The sequence below is a fragment of the Anoplopoma fimbria genome, chromosome 8 (genome assembly GCF_027596085.1).
Source record: "Anoplopoma fimbria isolate UVic2021 breed Golden Eagle Sablefish chromosome 8, Afim_UVic_2022, whole genome shotgun sequence".
NCBI classification, from domain to species: Eukaryota; Metazoa; Chordata; class Actinopteri; order Perciformes; family Anoplopomatidae; genus Anoplopoma; species Anoplopoma fimbria.
Window position 1 is genome coordinate 12,791,411 of NC_072456.1, and position 20,871 is coordinate 12,812,281.

The 20,871-nt window shown below is 38.0% G+C and overlaps 1 protein-coding gene across 2 annotated transcripts; it reads right to left on the minus strand.

The window, feature by feature from the left end:
- Nucleotides 1-320: 320 nt before the first annotated feature.
- gtpbp3 (GTP binding protein 3, mitochondrial) lies at nucleotides 321-18,758 on the minus strand. Of its 2 annotated transcripts, XM_054602908.1 has the most exons (12): nucleotides 18,711-18,758; nucleotides 18,443-18,541; nucleotides 17,594-17,862; nucleotides 15,764-15,850; nucleotides 14,900-14,982; nucleotides 14,119-14,238; nucleotides 10,680-10,752; nucleotides 9,706-9,849; nucleotides 7,617-7,782; nucleotides 5,153-5,283; nucleotides 4,551-4,737; nucleotides 321-861 (listed from the first exon to the last, which is right to left on the minus strand). In XM_054602908.1, exons 2-12 carry the CDS (start codon nucleotides 18,505-18,507, stop codon nucleotides 630-632), a joined length of 1,557 nt encoding a protein of 518 aa, XP_054458883.1. In that variant the 5' UTR covers nucleotides 18,508-18,541; nucleotides 18,711-18,758; the 3' UTR covers nucleotides 321-629. The 2 variants fall into 2 exon arrangements, with proteins under 2 accessions (XP_054458883.1, XP_054458884.1); XM_054602909.1 differs by lacking the exon at nucleotides 18,711-18,758 and having other exon boundaries at nucleotides 17,594-17,859; nucleotides 18,443-18,698.
- Between the last annotated feature and the right edge of the window lie 2,113 nt (nucleotides 18,759-20,871).

Below are 20,871 nucleotides of genomic sequence, written 5' to 3' on the forward strand. Positions count from 1 at the left end.
CCTAGTTGTGGAAATAAATGAATAATGTAAGTTTAAAGGCAAACAGCCTTTATTTCTCAGATTTCTTCTGTGGCCTCTGTTTGATACATGACATACATTATATTTGTTACGATAACACACATTATCCCAATTATTATACATAATTGCGTACATAATACAATAAACAGTCTTAAAATAATACAATTACACACACTTCACTCTGGTGGATCTGGACTCCTGACTGTGTTGAGAATGTACAGACTCTGCCACAGTCATCTTCATGCTGAGAGCAGCTGCATTCCTGACCTGCAGTCAGGAATAAACATCCAAACTTTGAGGCCATGACCTTGCAGATGTCAGCACCTGGCTTTATTTTGTGACCTTGGCTGTTACATTGTTAAACACTTGCAGCACATGGGACCTCCGAGGCACCTGTCATCACGTTAAAATGATTTCAGTCTGCTGAAGAGAAGCAACAGAAAACAAATATTTCTGTGTCTTGGGAGCAGACTGATCCTGCAGCCAAGAACACAATTTGTTTTCTTTTTACTGTTGTAGGGCTTCGATACATGGCATAATGACGGATGCAGCCTTCCTCTCTGAGCAGCCAAGCAGGCTTGTATTTCATGATTTTGCTGATACTCAACCGACTATTTTCCAATGCAAAAGTCTTTGAAGATGATATCAAGGATCTCCTCTGCCCCGACACGTCCAGTGATCCGGCCCAGACTCGTGAGAGCCAACCGGACACCCTCGGCTGCCAAAGCTAGGTCAATGTCACGATATCTTTGGTACTGAGCCAGGGCCGCAAAGCACTGCTGCAGGTGGGCCCTGTGGCGGGCCTGGGTCAGGGTAGGGGCACAAGACAGAGGGTCGCCACACCTAGAGAGGAAGTTAAAGAACAAAATGATCGAAATGAAGAGTTATTTTGTCCTTTAGAAACGATTTAAAAAAACAAAAAAAACACTTTAAAAGACAATATGGACTAATGACATTGTACTATGACATTTTTAATTAAATTTTATGACATACTATACTATGATATTTTATGCAATTTCTTGACACACTACACAATGACTTTATATATGTATATATATGTGTGTGTGTGTGTGTGTGTGTGTGTGTGTGTGTGTGTGTGTGTGTATGTATATATATATATATATATATATATATATATACACACACACAATATATATATATATATATATATACAGTGGGTACGGAAAGTATTCAGACCCCTTTCAATTTTTCACTCTTTGTTTCATTGCAGCCATTTGCTAAAATCGAAAAAGTTCTTTTTTTTTTTTCGCATTAATGTACACTCAGCAACCCATCTTGACAGAAAAAAACAGAAATGTAGAATTTTTTGCAAATTTATTAAAAAAGAAAAACTGAAATATCACATGGTCATAAGTATTCAGACCCTTTGCTCAGTATTGAGTAGAAGCACCCTTTTGAGCTAGTACAGCCATGAGTCTTCTTGGGAATGATGCAACAAGTTTCTCACACCTGGATTTGGGGATCCTCTGCCATTCTTCCTTGCAGATCCTCTCCAGTTCTGTCAGGTTGGATGGTGAACGTTGGTGGACAGCCATTTTCAGGTCTCTCCAGAGATGCTCAATTGGGTTTAGGTCAGGGCTCTGGCTGGGCCAGTCAAGAATGGTCACAGACTTGTTCCGAAGCCACTCCTTTGTTATTTTAGCTGTGTGCTTCGGGTCATTGTCTTGTTGGAAGGTGAACCTTCGGCCCAGTCTGAGGTCCTGAGCACTCTGGAGGAGGTTTTCTTCCAGGATATCTCTGTACTTGGCCGCATTCATCTTTCCTTCAATTGCAACCAGTCGTCCTGTCCCTGCAGCTGAAAAACACCCCCATAGCATGATGCTGCCACCACCATGTTTCACTGTTGGGATTGTATTGGGCAGGTGATGAGCAGTGCCTGGTTTTCTCCACACATACCGCTTAGAATTAACGCCAAAAGTTCAATCTTGGTCTCATCAGACCAGAGAATCTTATTTCTCATAGTTTGGGAGTCCTCCATGTGTTTTTTGGCAAACTCTATGCGGGCTTTCATATGTCTTGCACTGAGGAGAGGCTTCCGTCGGGCCACTCTGCCATAAAGCCCCGACTGGTGGAGGGCTGCAGTGATAGTTGACTTTGTGGAACTTTCTCCCATCTCCCTACTGCATCTCTGGAGCTCAGCCACAGTGATCTTTGGGTTCTTCTTTACCTCTCTCACCAAGGCTCTTCTCCCACGATTGCTCAGTTTGGCTGGACGGCCAGGTCTAGGAAGAGTTCTGGTCATCCCATACTTCTTCCATTTAAGGATTATGGAGGCCACTGTGCTCTTAGGAACCTTGAGTGCTGCAGAAATTCTTTTGTAACCTTGGCCAGATCTGTGCCTTGCCACAATTCTGTCTCTGAGCTCCTTGGGCAGTTCCTTCGACCTCATGATTCTCATTTGTTCTGACATGCACTGTGAGCTGTAAGGTCTTATATAGACAGGTGTGTGCCTTTCCTAATCAAGTCCAATCAGTTTAATTAAACACAGCTGGACTCCAATGAAGGAGTAGAACCATCTCAAGGAGGAACAGAAGAAATGGACAGCATGTGAGTTAAATATGAGTGTCACAGCAAAGGGTCTGAATACTTATGACCATGTGATATTTCAGTTTTTCTTTTTTAATAAATTTGCAAAAATTTCTACATTTCTGTTTTTTTCTGTCAAGATGGGTTGCTGAGTGTACATTAATGCGAAAAAAAAAAAGAACTTTTTCGATTTTAGCAAATGGCTGCAATGAAACAAAGAGTGAAAAATTGAAAGGGGTCTGAATACTTTCCGTACCCACTGTATATATATATATATATTCCACTGTATATATATATATATATATATATATATATATATATATATATATATATATATATATATATATATATATATATATATATATATATATATATCCTACAATACTAAGACCTTTTTATGAAATTTCATGACAAACTATACGCTCCTGTTTTGGGACATAACTACACAATGACCTTTTTATGATATTGTTATGACATACTCTACTATGCCTTCTTCAGGATGCACATAATGACAACTTTTTTATGACAAACTATGAAATTGAATGATTTTTTGATGACATACTATACTGTGTCTTTTTTTTAAAGACATTTTTATGACATACCACAAAATGAGTTTTTTTTGACAAACTACACAATTACCTTCTTACGAAATTTTCATTGCACTTTATACTCTGACTCTTTAATACATTTTTGACATGCTATACTACGCCATTTTTACGACATATTATACTATGATATTTTAATGAGAAACTATGCTATTACTTTTTTTTTTTTTTTTTTTTTTTTTAACATACTATACTATGACCTTTTATTACGTTTTATGACAAACTATGCTATGATATATTTATGGCATACATTGTTAGAACACTTTTTAACATATGCTACTAGGACCTTTTCAACATAATTTACCATGACTTTCTAATGTCTTTTTCCAGATATTATACTATGGCTTTTTCTAACTTTTTTTTTTTTTTTTTTACAAACTATACTATTGATTTTTTTCTACATACTATATTATGACATTTTATAGCATACTATACTATGGCTTTTTATTTTTTATTATTTCGACATACTATACCTTGACTTTATAATGTCTTTTTCATCATACTATATTATGGCTTTTTTGTGTATTTTTGCAACTCAACATAATGACTTCTTTTTAACACACTAAACTTTAACTTTTTAACTTTTTTTACATACTCTACGATGGCATTTTTTATGTATTTTCCAACATACTATACTATGGGTTTTATATTATTTATTTTTGACATACTATATTATGTTTTTTTTTTAACTTTTTTCTATACTATTGTTTGACCTTTTATTTATTTTGACATTCTATACTTTGGATTTTTATGACCTTTTCATACATACTATCCTATATCACCTTTTTTGACAAACTTTTATATTGATTTTTTGACCTTTTTTTCTAAATAAGATACTATGAAATTGTATTGTAATTTTTTTTTTACATACTATACTATGAATTATTTTATAACTTTTTTTGACATTTCCTTTTATCAATACAAGATACTATGGCTTTTTATGACCATTTCATAAATACTATGCCATGGCTTTTTTGACTTTATTTAACATACTTTATAGTCTTTTTCGACTGTACTATGACTTTATTTTTTCGTTATTCTATACTATGAATTTTGAACGTCTTTTTCAACTTTTTTACTCTTGCAGTGTTAAACCTTTTTTCGACATAATATACAATAACACTTTAAAAACTTTTTTTTACATACTTTGACTTTTTGTTGACTTATTATACATACTATACTATATAATGGCATTTTTATAAATTTTTCAGACATACTATACTTTGACTTTCATGACTTTTTTCGACATTCAATTTGTTACATAGAAATGCGCGAGGAAACCCCCGAGGAATACAATCTTTTTGATTGATTACAACATTTAAGTGAGATATGCAGTCTTTGCTCTGGCACAAGAAAATACTGGTGATCATAGAAACTCACAGAGTCTTGACACTGTTGTGCAGCACTGCAAGGAAGTCCTTCAGTCCCTCATTAGTGAGGCAAGAAATCTGACAAACAGGGGGGAGTCCAGAGACCTTTCTCAGCTCCCTTTCCAGCTTCAGCCTCCGCTCCTCAGGCAAAAGGTCAGTTTTGTTTAGCACCAAAAGAACCCTGTCTGCAGGAAATACTGTGGTAAGAAAGAATGAAGAAATAAATCAATTACCAATGACTCAACTATTTCTCCTTCAGGCACAGAGATTTTTATTTGAATAGTCATTATGACTTAAAACTCTCTTTCAAGCCTGTACTCTGTCTGGGATCCTGCTTAATTTCCACCTGCAGTAATCCAAATTAAGTATAGTTGAATTACTCTCTGCCACAATGTAATAATGCATGATGAAGCTAGTGAGCAACTGGTGTCACAATAAATGTAATGCCTGGGCTAATAGCAAAGAACTGAGGTTGTTTGACGGGGAAAATGTACTCTTTGTCAGAGTCTGTAACTGTACCATGCATGTCTACTCTACTGTGCTTGAAGTGACTTCAAAATTTTGTTACGAACATCACTGACAGTCTAGGTGAAGCAGGTCAAGCTGTCATACCTGACTCATGCTGCTCCTGAGTGGGCAGGACACTGCTGAGGTACCCCTGAAGGAAAGGTGCAGCTTGCTTTGAATCAGAAGGTAGATGAGCACAGTCCACAATAACCAGGATCAGATCTGCCTGTTCCACTCTAGAAAAAAAAGGAAACAACCTCAACTTTGATCTGGAATTATTTATATGATCACAACTAAATTTTGTCATATAGTTTTTATTTTTGTGGCACTAATGGCACTAATTTAGAGACAGGAGATTGCACTCATTCAACTGTCCAGAGTAAAACAAATATTTATGTGTTTTGGCCATCATATATACATTATTAATATTTGTTTATATATTTATGTTTTAGACACATTTTAATCTGTCCAAGATTTATGACTAAATAACTGAACTATACTATTATAATACTCAGTATACAGCAAAAGTAACAGCTCCAGGTTGTTCACTACTGACACCTCTGAGCAGGGGCTTTGTGGCCCACGAATACTGTGAATAATGGCAGCAATATTTATAATTACCGTATTTTCCGCACTATAGGGCGCACTGGATTATAAGGCGCACTGTCAATGAATGGTCTATTTTCGATCTTTTTTCATATATAAGGCGCACCAGACTATAAGGCGCATTAAGCGAAACAAAACAGTCAGTCAGTCAAACTTCCTCCACTTCCGTACCATTGATTCATTAATGTTGAATTCTCTCGCAGCTGCTCTATTCCCATGTTCTACTGCGTGACTGATAGCCTTGAGTTTGAAGTCCGCGTCGTAAGCGTGTCTCTTGACAGGTGCCATGTTGGGGTCCTTATACACACACACTGTAATATGATGGTGAAGCACAGTATGTATTACTCCGCGACGCTCCTGACTACAGTAGCCGTAATGCTGCTGCGGTGCGGCTTTGTAGTTTACCAAAGTCGTACTAAAACATTTTGACAGAGCGCCGTGTACCACACAAAATCGCTTCGAGGTCAGTAAGCACAACCAGAATTAATCCATATATAAGGCGCTCCGGATTATAAGGCGCACTGTCGTTTTTTGAGAAAATTAAAGGCTTTTAAGTGCGCCTTATAGTGCGGAAAATACGGTAATTCATCCAAATGGTAATTACTTTAAGTACTCCTGCAACTTGGTCCCACTGTGCAGTTAGCAGCCCCAGCGGATGCTTGTACTCAACACGTCCTTCCTGTAGTGACCCAGGTCACAAGCCTCTGACCTGCTCCTGCACAAAAAGTTCCCCGTAGAACACAAACTGCCCACCCTTCCTATAGAGTCACCAGGTCGCCAAATAACTTAAACAAACAAGGAAAGGAATTATAGAATGTTCGCTCTGAAAATAGTATTTTTGTGGTCAAATCTTCATCTGGAATTTCACTGATGTGCTTGGTTACTCATTTCCTGCGGCATGAGTCAACAAATAATCTTTAGATTGGGATCATTTTGTAAATTCTTTTACTTAATGAAAAACATGTTCAACAGTACTATCTCAGAGTGAAAAGGTGTGACAAGTCCCCCTTAAATGTCAAACAAATTAAACTGATATTGGTCACATGTAGTGATGTAAAATCTAATAGATGTGTCAGATGCTTTATCCCCTGCCAAGAACACAAGTACGTGGGGAAACAATTGACATTTGTCTTACTGGGGAATAAAAAAAATGTCATAATTTATACTACATAGTTGCTGAAGTCCGTAAATTCTGTAGATTGAAGTCTTTGTCAACTGTCAGGTATGTCAGCAACACACTATTAGTTAGCAACACACTCTATTAGTTAAACACCATATGTATATAAAGCATTGCTTTTTATTTTTACTTTTACTTAGTTCAAAGACTGGAAACATGACTTTCACATATAAATTTAAAAAAAGTTTGCCTGTTTCTATAGGATAAAGCAGCGATTACGAGTGCTGCAAGTACTGCCATTCTTCTCTAGTGTAAATAGTGGAAGCAGCTTGCAGCGAATTGCCATATATGTCCATTCTTTACACCACACATGAAGAACCTCTTAATGGTAAATACCCTACAACACGGAAAGGAGACTCTTACTCACGCAACCTCCTGAGAATGTTTGTCCCATGTATTTATAACTATGTCTCAGCAATAATATAAACTCTGGAGGTTACATAGACATTACAAAAATACAGCATGGTGTACAGGGGAAAAGCAATGACTTATTTCTTCCTTTCTTTGTTTTCAAGGACATATTCCAGTGGTCCCATGGCTAATTTGTTTTGTGTTGTATTATACACACGTGAACAGATGCTGAAGCAGCAATCTACATGTACTACTACAGATGATGTACTCTACATGTGCCACTATCCTGTAGCTCAAACATTCTTAATACCAGCGTTCATTAAAAATAAAATATTTTTAGTCTGCCTCATCACAATTTTTTTTTTTTGAACGCAGGAAAACTAAGCTTAATTACTTTTTTTAAATATTAAAAATAAAAAGGGTTTCTCCCCCAACCTTTCCCGAGCACGGCGGACCCCCTCCCTCTCCACCAGGTCCGGGCTCTCTCTGAGGCCGGCTGTGTCACTCAACAGGACAGGGAATCCACCGATGTCCAGTGCCGTCTCTACTATGTCCCTGGTGGTGCCAGCAATGGGAGACACAATGGCTGCAGGTCTCTGGCCTGGGTATAAAAAGGTTATTTTGTCATTATTGTCTATTTTTCTTATATTCAACAAATCCCATTAAAAGACAAAAACTAACAATGTTAGCCCGACTTTCAACACTTTCTGACTCCCTTACTCTGTCTGTATCATCCCCAAGCCCATGTATTAATAAAATGAGTGGAGAGGCTTATTACAGTTCAGCAACAGCTACCAGAGTTTTTTGAGAGCAGTTGATTTATTAATTGCTGTCCTGTCGGGATATAATAAGAATATTCACAAATATATCAAAAAATGTTGAAGAACATTAACAAGCCTAGCTTTACGATTTTAATACCCGAAAGTGAAATCTGTTTGTCATGCAGGATGAACTATTTGATCATGACATTATTTGTAAATTAGAAAAATCTATACCTACTAAAGTTTTGCATTATGCAAACAAAACATAAAAAGATATTCTGTCATAATTTCTAAACCATCTTTTCAAGAACTTGGCAGACCACCCCAATGGTCCCCATGTGATTTAACACTGCCAAATCATGAATAGTTTTCCAGGCTGACTGGGTGTGAGCCCAGGCCACAGCAAAGACTAATCAGAAGAGGAAATGATAACAGGATTGTATCTGAAGTTTGATAAATACATCTATTCTTCTGATAGGAAGCTGTGAGTAGACCCTGCCAAGACCCCTCTTTTATATAGAGTGATTCTTAATGACTAAGGATACAATATCCTAAACAAACATAACCTAAGACTATAAACAAGGAATTCATTAGGTTGCCACCAAGTGTGGATAAACAAGTGAAGAACTAATTTATAGGGAGAAAATTGAGAAGCAACAATTTTACTGTTGACCTCTATATCTATATAGATATTTCTTTATTAATCGTCTGGAGCATGGCCATAATCTTAATATGTAGCAATTAAATCTGTATCTGGAAAAGTCAGACTATTGTAATTAATTTGTGCCAAGAGCAGGATCTTCTGTTCACAGATGGTGGGTTGTTTTGATTATGAGATTACGTTACTGCACTATGAAGTTTGAACCAAAAATTGGATAGATTACTTTGACCCTTCTGTCTTTTACATGAAAACATTGGCTCATTCTAAATCAACCTAATCACAAGATCCATCAGCAGTTTAGTAACAGGAGTTTTCATTAGTTTCATCAGTTATTGTTGTTTTTTCTACTGTTTTTTTTTTTTATTGCTTATTTATAATACTTGTTTTATTTTATTTTTCATTTTTTATTTTTTTCTCTTGTCTTCTTCTACTATGTCTCTTGTGTGCACTTTACTCTACGCTGCTGTAAGCCTGCAAATTTCCCCGCTGCGGGACTAATAAAGGATTATCTTATCTTATCTTATTAATGTGATGCACAAGTGCCAAAAAAAGTAGTAATTTGATCAACTACCATTCATGACAACTTGTCAAACTGGGAAAGAAAGCTCCAGGACAGCTTCTAACGGTGTTAGTTGGCTTTGTCATTTTTTGCTACGTTCTTCGGATCTTTGGCTGGGTTTTGGGAAAAAAAAGCATGACTTCTGATGAAAATAACAACCTTTAAATGTTTGTTATTTGAAACTGAACCCTGGTTGTTGGAGCTGAAGGCCACTTTATCTAACGCCAACCCCAGAATCTACTTTCATGCTGCCTTATTTCAAAGTCAGACTGCACAAAATCCTGAATTGTCAAGGAAAACTAATTTTCTCACTTTCTGTGCATGGAACACAGTATATGCAATTATAAGAATAAAACACATTACCCAAAACTTTGATTATCCATATTGCTTATAGGATGAAAGCTGTTGCCTTCTTTTACCTCCCAAACCAGCCTGTCAGCCGTATGATTCAACTGTAAGGTCTGCGTCTAGATGACAGCAATTTATGTTTTGTGTTAATCCCTTCACGATGTGTGTATGTGCTGGTTTTCTTGGTTCTCTTACAGAGTGTGTTAAGGAGGCTACTTTTCCCTGCATTGGTGGCTCCTGCGATAACCACCTGGACTCCGCTGCGTAGCCGCTCGCCCCTCCTCTCATCCTGTAGGTGGCGCTCCATCTCTGCTTGCAGATCACACACCGATTTATCCACTGTGGGGGTTGAGAAGGACATAAAGACAGATGAGGCAACGGAACCTGATGAAGGTTTCGTATACAACTTCACTTTCATGGCCTTGTGAAAGGAATTTCTGTCCTTTGAAGGACAAAGGCCTGTCTGGTGTCTGACACCATTCGTCTGGACAAGAAATGGGTCATGGACAAGTCTCTTTCCGCATGTGTCTAAAGCAGAAATTTTTTTTTGACAATACAAAGCAATACCTACAGTACCTACATTAATTAAACATGACAATCTTGATTGACTCAAGGACGTCAATTCATCCAATTTGGGATGACTTGAGAAAAAAATTCAGATAGAAAGCATGTCATTTGCTGTATGTCTTCAGATGGTAAAGTACTTATGCCATGTTTTTGTATTTTTGGAAATTAGTCTACTATTATTTGCCACTCTGAGTCCACATTCTGTGCCACCAAAACAAACAAACGTTCCCAGGCTTTATTGTGTTGAACACGCACACACACAACACACACATACAGCACAGTTGGACTGTTATTTGCTGCTGACAGCACTATTCCTGTAAGATTGGCTTGTCAGGTGGGCTTTGAAGGTAAGACGAATGCCTCTACTTTGCCCTTGGCCTTCTCTCCACACTTCCTAAAAGGAAATTGTCTTTAAGGCAGTTTGATGTCTACGGCCTCCCCCTACAGTGCAGCAAACACACCCGATGGCCAGTTGAAGATCCAAACAGGAAAGCCAGACGGACCCCTCTGTCTTAAGACAGAAACAGACCCCTCTGAAATCCCAAAGGACGACTGTTCTGTTATTTTTCTCCTGTAAAGAGGAGGACAAAGTGTACACATACCTTTGTTTAAGACCCCATCCTCTATGAGCTCATCCTCACTGAAGTCTATGAAGGCCTCAACATGGGCCAGACACTGTAAGAAGCACAAAGGAGAGAGGAGAAAAGCGAAGAGGCTGAAATCAGTGTCTGAAATCAACAACTTGGATCCCCTGAAAACATCAACATCAGCAGTTGCGGGGGCTCAAAAGTCACTACATGTAAACTGTATGTTTTATTTGCATGTTGAAGTTTTAAATGTTTGGCAGGGAGCGCAGAAAATGTGAGTGACGGTAAACATGCAGCCAACGTACAGTTTATCTTGCTGGTGCTGCAGCTGCTTACATGGATATATTATTGTGCAATATGCTATATTCATCCAAAGAAGAGAATCCAATGGATTCTTACATACCTAAACAAATAAATAAATAAGATTTTCACATATTTAAATTTGTTTTAAAACATTTTCAATGACATTTCTTATTTTTCTCATTGCATATTTCATTAGTGCAGTGTTGTAGTATAGCTATGTTGATTTAGGTAAACAAATAACAGTTATATTCATTGTTGATTTATCCATTGTTTATTTTTCATTAATTGCTTAATTATTTTGTCTTTAAATGTCAAAAAATACATTTTCCCAGAGCGCAAGGTGACAACAAGATTCAACAAATGCAACAATTAAAAAAAAGTGTTCAACCATACATTGATAAAGCGTATTTATAGAAACAGACAATTCCAACAGGCTTCCTAAGGGTCTTTTTCCAGGACTAGTCTTACATCAGGTATATGTCATGTTGCTACTTTACGTAATTTTCACAAATTTAAAATGTATTTAAAACTACGTAGATACAGAGAAGGTAAAGCTTCAGTATGTTCACCCCAGCGCCAATTTGTATCTTAATTGACAGGCGGAACATACACACAATAGCAATAGTAGTATAGCTGCACAAAAACAGGAAGCATCAGATTCCCATACTTTAACACATTCACAAACGTAGGAAGCCAACGGTTAAAAAAAACCCTCTACTGTTATGATGTCTAATGAGGGTTTGACCCCTCGCATCATACAGATGGTATACGTCTGATGAACAGGATTCCCAGAAATCTGACTCCAAACTAGATGCACGTTCGAATCGATTCTTGGAAGTGTGCTTAAAAAGCTGCGGACAAGCAGCTTAACAGAGTTTCTCAAGGGAGATCACCTGGACCGGCTGGCCAGATCTGGTGCCAAAGAGTTGAAAGATCCCTGGTCTATATTCTTCAAAACAATTAACAGTAGAGGAGCGTTTGGCCCGCGTCCTTTAAGCTGAAGTATTCGTCTGCGGTCAATGACCTGCTGCTCTGAACCGCCTCAATACGATGTGAAAGGAAAACTGGGCCTCTGCCAGTATTAGATATAAACAACACAGACATAAGAACATGTTTACAACTATATAATGGTAATAAGCTTATTCGGAAGTCTTATCAATGACCGTTAAACAGTGTACTACAAGTCAGGTGTCTTTCCCCAACAACTTCTATGCATAAATTTAACACAAAATACAGTCGGGGCTTCGAATGACGACAAAGATTATTTTTTTTGCTATTTTCTCCGCAGGAAAGGTCAACTGCATGAATGTCTAAACTTTTTGGACAGTTGGCTCAAGTTTAATGTTGTTTTCCTAACCTAAGCGACCGCATTAGCATTCAGTCAGGAACACTTGTCATGTATTTAACCATTTATTGCAACAAATGGAAAAACAGTTATGCTTGGCGCTGATGGCTTTGCTCTAAAGATACTCCCTGGATTAGCAAAGCAGCATGCTAAACCAAAACAGGGAGCCCAGTGCAAAACCAAAGAGTAATTTATCTGTGTACCTGTGAACACCTCTAACAATGTGTCCTGGTGAAATAATATGACACAAGCTATATGTATGTAGCATTCAGCATCAGCAAGGTCAATAACACCTGATGTGAATTTTACAGTTGCATTCATTCATTCTTCCTCCGTTACTCTGCCCTTATCTGTATCATTTGGTATACAGTTAAAATACTGTTTAGATAAGAAAAACAATCCTGCTGTCCAGAATAAATCCACGTCTTAATTGTGTGCCTGTCTTAACAAAAACAGCAGCTGTGCTTGGTATATTTCATTTCAATCCATCCAAAACAATACAAAGTCAACATTAAACCAACATTATCACCAACTTGACCCCCCTCAGCCATTTCCCTCACCATATAATAGTAATAAAAACAAACAGTACACAACGTGTCTTATAAAATTAGGAAATTTGTTCCTTCAGTTGATAAGTAGTTCTGTGAATCAGATTGTATGTTTGTCGAAAAACTTGCATTTATCTGCTGGGAATTATACTATTACTAAGGTTTCCTGGAAGGGGTCAATGATTATATAATATTATTAATTATATGACCAACTACATTACCTTCCCAACTAATTTATTAGGTTGAGTGAATAGACTATTGTACTTCACAAAGAATCATATTTTGATCTTTTTATGTTTCTTTGTGCTCATCATATTTTTACACAAATATTATCAGTTACTATTCATGTTAATCCATAAATTTGTATCCTGCGTCAATAATTTAGCATTGTGTTTTCTTAAATCCAGGATGGGTTTTCTTTCCGTGAAGTAAAATAAAACCCAATCTATTATTTCGGATAGTTTTCTGCTTTTTCCAATCCTGTTTTCAATGAAAAATACATTTAAACATACTAGTACAAACCAGATAGTATTTTGATTCTTAGTATTGTGCTACATGTGCAACAGCAACATGAAAACAGGAAGCCTCAGATTCCCATTAATTAATCCATCAACGGTGTGTTGAAAAAGCAGCTGTGGTGATACAAAACAAGAAAACATTGTTTGGGTGTGAAACTACTGAGGCCTGACCTGCAGCACAGAACAGGCAGATTTTTTTTCCATAACACTGTTTTCAGAGAAATATCAGACATGAACATGGACAAAGTCTCTCCAGGGAGAACTCCAGGAGGTCAGCTTGTTTCTGTTGTCACGCTTCCACAGAATTAGATGGAACAACAGAATATATAAAGGCCACCTGTTCACCTGTCACTTTAAAAACTAGGGCTGGTTGGGTTTTAGTAACTTCGATGTTCCAAATGTGGGTTGAGATCAAGTCAAGTTGTAAAACACACCAAATAAAATATCTGATTACACTATACCAACATCCAAACTGCTCTATGTCTAGAAACTGGAGGATCAATACACAAACAGGTTTTTTATAGTACAGATTAAATCAGTTCATCTTTTATTATCATCTTAAGTATATAGAAAAGTGTTCAAGACTCATTAAAACAAGACGACACCTTCTTTTCCTGCCACACATACTACACCCACACCTTTAAGCCCTGAGCTCAAGTCCTGATGGAAACATCTGTTTGTCCATCATACTGCTTATGTTGAAAACAGCTGTCTTGTATCTGTACCAGTGATTGACCTACCCGTTTCAGTTTGTGGCTCCAGTCCTGATAAAGGCGTCCCAGCTCTCCTGACATCTGCCTGAGAGCCTGTCTCCTCTGAGCCTCTGTCTCTGCATGGATAAGATCCGCGAGCCCCTCCACCTGCAGGGAGCATTAAAGAGTAATGACTGCCAGTCATTTTTAATTTATCTATTTCTTGAACTTGTGTTTTTATTCCGTATTATGTTATGAATCAGACATGTTCACCCATTATGTGTCTGATGTGTTATCTTCATCAAAAGGGACACTCAGGGACATATTATCTTATTAGCACATTGACAACTACGATAAGATATTCTTTTCGACCAAAGGAAGCCTTTTGTTTCCTTGATGGGATTCAAGAGGCATTTTCATAATTTCCAAGATAAATATAACCAAATTGTGAAAGCACAATAATAAAAAATAAATGATTAACTAAATAATCAGTTAACTGAATGCTGCTGAAATGTACTCAATCATAATAGACCGTAAACAGAATATCCAGTACAGCCCCTTTCAACATTGAAGGCTGCATACCATCTAAAGAAACCCAGTAGCTTTACTCATGCCTTAACGTTTGACAGCCCAATTTAAGAAGTGTTCAAATAGCAATATATGTTAAAGAGACATTTTTCATTGTTGACATTTATTGAACTTAAAATCCCTGTTCATTTCTGACCCTGTGTATTCCACATTTACCCTGTAAATTGCTCCGAAAGGCTCTTGGTGTGTAAATCTGCACATATATGTCTCAGTGCTTCTTTACATTCTCCTCTTGACCTACCTCCGTTAAACCCAGCTTCCCTGCTTGAAAGGCCCTCCGTGTGAACTCTCCAGCTTCAGCAGGCCTCATGCCAGGCACGCTTCCTGAGAAACACACACACAGCATACAAACATGAAGAAATGAACGAGGCACGAGTTGGGCATGCATTATGCACAGAACTCACAAACAGGAGGATCAAACGCAGGGTCAATGTGTCACTCAGGGTTCACTTGGCAAAAAAACAAGCACAAGAGTGTAGGTTTAAGAGGTTACGTTTTCATAGTTTTCATGACCCTTTTTCAAATTCCATCAGGACCAGACAACAGTGAGCATAAATCATTTGGCAAATGTAGGTCATGATCTGTCAACTGGAAAAAAATATTCTGTTTTAAATTCTGTTTTTTCTTACCAACGCTGTTACTATATTTTATGTGGTTTAAAAAAAACAAAAAACAGCAACATCATGTACAACACTAATATTTTCCTCTGTCACTATTCCTGATTAATACTAATCTTACATTAACATTTCTGTTTATACAATACTGCCCCCTAGACAGCCAGTGGGAGAACTGCAGGTAATATTGTAATATTACTTATCAGTCCCAGAGGGATTGCCACGCTTGCCAAGGCACATTTTATAAGTATCTTAGAAATGGGAATGTTCTCCCTTTTAAGTCACAGTGATGGGTAGTCACATGACTCAACTAGTAACTGTGTTTATAATTCTTATGCAGGCTTACAGCTTTGGAAGTCAAAGCTGTGGAGGCACACATACCAAATACCCTGCAAAGTGACGGTGCATCACATGACACTGCACGTGTGTATACTGCATTATATGAAGTCGTATGATATTCTATTGTACTCAGAAGGATATCTGTACTTTACCTAGAGCGTGTAAGACAGCAGTAATGACAGCAGGACCGCCGTGGATGTGGAACTCCACACTGTCCTCTCCTGTGAAACTGTGTGGAGCTAAAGACATGAGACACAACAACTCAATATCATTTAGTTATTTTTATATGCACAGGACCATTATGTTTAGGAACCCTTCATTAAACTTGAGCTGATACAAGTTGCTGGTACTAATAGCACTTCAGATATACATAAGACTTAATACTGTGATGAGTTAAAAAAAAATAGCCTTGCTCTAGCTTGTAGGTTAATACCTCCAAACGGCAGCACGAGAAAATTGTTTAAAGGCATACTAAGCAAGAATTTAAACTTAATACTTAATTCACACAACACAACTTTAGCCCTCATTTTCCGCCCCCTGACAGTTTTTGGAGCTCCCAGACAAAAGCCACACATTAGAGGCAAATCCTCATTGTATTGGCACTCACACATCAGCCCCTGAGCACCTTGTGTGACCTGTCCAAAGATGTGAGCCGAGAGTCTAGTTGGTACCTCGCAGACATATTCCAGATATCTAGCATGCTAAATATCTGGACCTGTCTGGGAGTCGTTCGGGGAGCAACAGCCAATGAGAGTTCAAGACACGGGTTGAGAGGAAACCTGGGAAAGAGTTGTCACGCCTGTAGACTACCTTAGTAGGCTTTGTGTTACATTTGCAGTTATTGTTTTTGTTGTTGTTGTTGCTCCTAGTGTGTTGGAAGTGTTTGTATGAATAAACATAACACAGTGACTGATCTACATACGGGAAAAAGTAAAAAAGATGTGTGGAGACTGGCTATTGTGTGAACACATCATTACAAGCTCGACTACACCCATGTCACTTCTTGCATGTGTTTTTTGTAATAAAACCCAGTTTGATCATCTGGGATTCAAGATGAAGAATCTTGTAGTGAGTGACCCCGTCTATGGTCAGACATGTAGTGCTATAAACAACAATGACTTAAAGATGATCCTGATTAAAAGACAAGTTGTGTTGTGTCAACGGTACAGCAATCTGACAACTTTTAAATGTCCTGTAGTGCGGACTTGGCTTAAGTTTCTGTGAGAAAACACAATATTCAAACCCCAGATTAACTTCTTTCATTTGTTCGTCCTCTATGCATCCGCTTCACTATAGTTTCCCAAACACAGCAAAATGAATAGAAAAGAGAAAACACAGGCAGAGGGCAGTGTCTCTGCAGATACAGACACCTCCACACACTTTTGTGGGTCATAAATGATGATTAAGTGTGTATGTTCTCTACACATTGTGAGAGATGGGACTTGACATCAATATCTAACAACCAGGTTAAGCTTAAAAGTGACCCTGGGTGCTGGAAGCGACCTGCTTAGGGTTTGTTAACCCACATCCTATGGTACTGCCCCCAAGTATGCCACTTTTGGACATCAGTTTATGATTCTATCCAGAGAATTGTAGGTCAGGAAGTCCCTTTTGTGTTCACATATTTCTGTTGGGGGATCAGTCCACCCTGAAAGACACAATTATCTCCATCTACACTGAATGGGTCCAGACCTCAATCTACTTGCTAGGGGGGCTCAATATGAACGGGGATCATCCTCTATACTGGGCAGTATAGAAAGGTATTGTTTGTCATAAGTTTCCTCACTACATTAATGGCCCTTAATGAGAAAACCCTTGGTTTAGCTCCCTTCCATGTAGACAACTACAAGACAGCCACAACATTACAAATCACAGAAATGTGAAGGTGTGTGTGTGTGTGTGTGTGTGTGTGTGTGTGTGTGTGTGTGTGTGTGTGTGTGTGTGTGTGTGTGTGTGTGTGTGTGTGGTCAAAGGGAACAGACCTGGGAACCAGAGGACAAGTCCACGGTCCAGCACTTCTTTGGATTGTGGGTCTTTGATGCTGCGTAACAGGGCCTTGCGTGGAGGCAGACTGTGTGTGAGCCCGGTCATACACCTCAGAGCTGTGGCTGAGGCTGGACCACTGGCTCGTACCACAGCCACTCCACACCTGCCATGGCCCGATGATAATGCAAAGATGGTTTCTGCATCAGCCAGTCCATCTGGGACTCCATCACAGGTGGAAAGTAATCTGCAAGCTGGTGTTCCTCTGCTGAAGATAAGTGAATGGTAAGACACCCGTACCTCCTGACTTTGGTAGACTAATGAAGTCTAATTTGCATTTATTTTGGTGTCCAAACAGACATGCTATACACTTTTACATCAAGACATACTTATAGCCTATATTCTGGAGCACAACAACTGACAAAAGGTAATACAACACAAGTGCAGTAAACTACAAATTTCAGTAAATAACACTTAATTAAATTAAAAAAAGAAAGCTTTCCATGGCAAAAAAGGTGTTCCATGGCAAAAGATTATGAAAACTAAAGGGTCAAAATATAAATTAGCTAATGAAATATAATCAAAAGAGTAAAATGAATTATGTTTTCATGTATTTAATCAAGTTGTTAAGGAAAACATATATATTTTCTCTTTTTTTAACCAACTGAATGGAGGTTAAAGGAACCGTATACAGCTTTAGATTTATTTTCAGTATTTATTGATTTTTTGTCATTTGGGTGTTTTTCAACAATTTACACAGCAGGATTTAACGAAAAGACATAACAGAGTGGCAGTTTCTGAATTACTAGCCAGAATACAGGAATCGAGGTTGAACTCTGTAAACTAACCTTGTCCTAAGACTGTGGACAGACAACCTCCATATCCCACGATACACTGAGGACAGCATGCTCATATGGTTCCGACACCAAACATGTCCTGTGCTGTTTCTGCGGGTTTCAGAGACTGTCACTGCAGAACATGCTCTATCTTTTACAAAATCATTGTGTTTACCATTTTCTACTATAAGCTAATGTAGTAACCTGTGACAGTAACGTTTCTGTCAAGGCTACATGAACAAGATTCAGCTGCTACTCATCATCAACAGTTTACATTTACCACGCTGTCTGCTGCTCCCTTTTCTCGATTGTGATTGGCCTGCGTTCTCCACAGCGACGACATTTCTAAAATCTCATTTGTTCAAGACATGTCAATCTAAAGTAAGTCCCGCCTACTGTGCGCCATTTAATTCGGTCCGTGTAGCTACCGTAGCTCTCTTTCTCTTCGCTGTAAATCGCTGACTATCAATTTATATATCTATTTTTTCAAGTAAAAATGCCATAGCATTTTTTTATTCTTTTTTTTAAACAAAACTAGGCATTCTGTTGCTTTTGTGAAGAAGGGTGTTTTTTGTTACAGTATTGCTCTTAATGGATACATTTCACATAGAGCAACTTCCCCTAATATCATTGTTGTTTCATAGAATTTAACTTTGCTTATGCAAACATTTATTTAGATTACAAACAATACATTATTCATCGACATAGTTTGAGTTGGAGATCTGTTCATTTTTTTTAATTAAAAATTATAGGTGGGGAAAAATCCTGTGACAGATCATGGAAACTGACTCTCTCTGGGTAATCAGTGATGATTGTTGTCGCGCTTTATGAAACTGACAAATAACGGGCAAATCCATTTGGATTGCATGAGAAAAAATATTTTTCTACGAATACAAAATTGTCCATCTATACACAGCAACATGTTTGTTTCATAAAATGGTTACTTTTTAGTTTAATTTGTTTTTGTTATTGAAGCCCATCTTCAGTAAATAAAACTTCTTCAGTATAAGAAAACACCTCTCAGTTAAATAACAATCCAACAGCACCACAGCCTCTTAGTTGATGTAGAGTTGAACCAGCACCTCTCTTAGACTGTTTCAACAAAAACGGAGCGATAATTGTAGCCTCAAAGAAGGTAGCAATAGGATTTATTGCAGGGCTGTTATAAAAGGTTGCATTAGTTCTGGCTAGATGTAACTACTAAACTGTATAGCGTAATTTTTCTGTATTTGGTAAGAATTTGTTTTTGTGTATTATACTTAAAAATAGTGGGTGTGTTTGAGTTGTTTATTGTCTTGTTGGCTTTGTACTGTAATTTATTATTTAATGTCTACGTGTCATGTGTCAATGTATTTGTCCTTGAAAAAGCAAAATGAAACATTTAAAATATATATATATATATTGGGGGTGAAGTCTAGTCCTTCATCGTCCATGGAAAAAATACAAACACAAAGTACACAGAGTACTAGGCTACTGTGTGTGTGTGTGTGTGTGTGTGTGTGTGTGTGTGTGTGTGTGTGTGTGTGTGTGTGTGTGTGTGTGTGTGTGTGTGTCCCACTGCAGCTCCTTGCAGCTGTCAGCCCAGAGGGTAGTGAGTAAGCAGAATTGATGCTCAAAGACGAGGTACTTCTGAGCTGTGAGCCGTACAAGGGGAGGGCTGCCTGCCTGCCTTGATGAAACACGGTATCCAGGAGGGCTGGCCAAGGAGGTATACTGTGTACATACATGCTGAAGAGACATGGCCCGAGTCCCCTGGAGCAATCTTTAACCTGCAGATCTCAGTAATTTATCGGGCTGCTCTGTGTGCACAAAGCGTGACAACTGCCACCTCACAGCTGAAATGACCATTTATGATAGAAATGTAGTGTATATAGTACAGAGGATCCACCAACTGAGTCTGCGTCAACAGTGTTTGTTTTGAAGGATGTGTTTGGGCGTAGGCTTGCTTTGACATTTGGCGAGTATTGTTTGCCCATTATAAAACCCATAATGCAAATGTAAACACACATTACAACACAATTTGCTTTGTAAAGTAAACTTATAGTTTGTTGATGTGGATGGTGTAGAGATGAAACAATGACTAATACAGCTGCTGCAAAGAGAGTATCGAGTGGACTGAAGTGAAGAGACATTCTTGTCCCTACATTCTTGTCCCTACCTGAGTGTCACTAAAAGTTTAATCTATGAAGATATTTTTTGCATTTATGAATAAGTCATAGTCTATTAAATCTTCCAGGACAGGGTATAGTGCATTCCCACAAGACAGCAACCTGCTGGACTGCAGAAACCACCTGCCTGAGAGACCTGCTGTGAATTAACGTTTTTAAATTGAAGGTGGCAGGTACAATTTCTTAAAAAGCATGACAACTCAACAGCATTTTGCATATCACGTAAACGTTATCAATATAAGCCATTCATTTTGTTTGTCTGGGTTTTACACT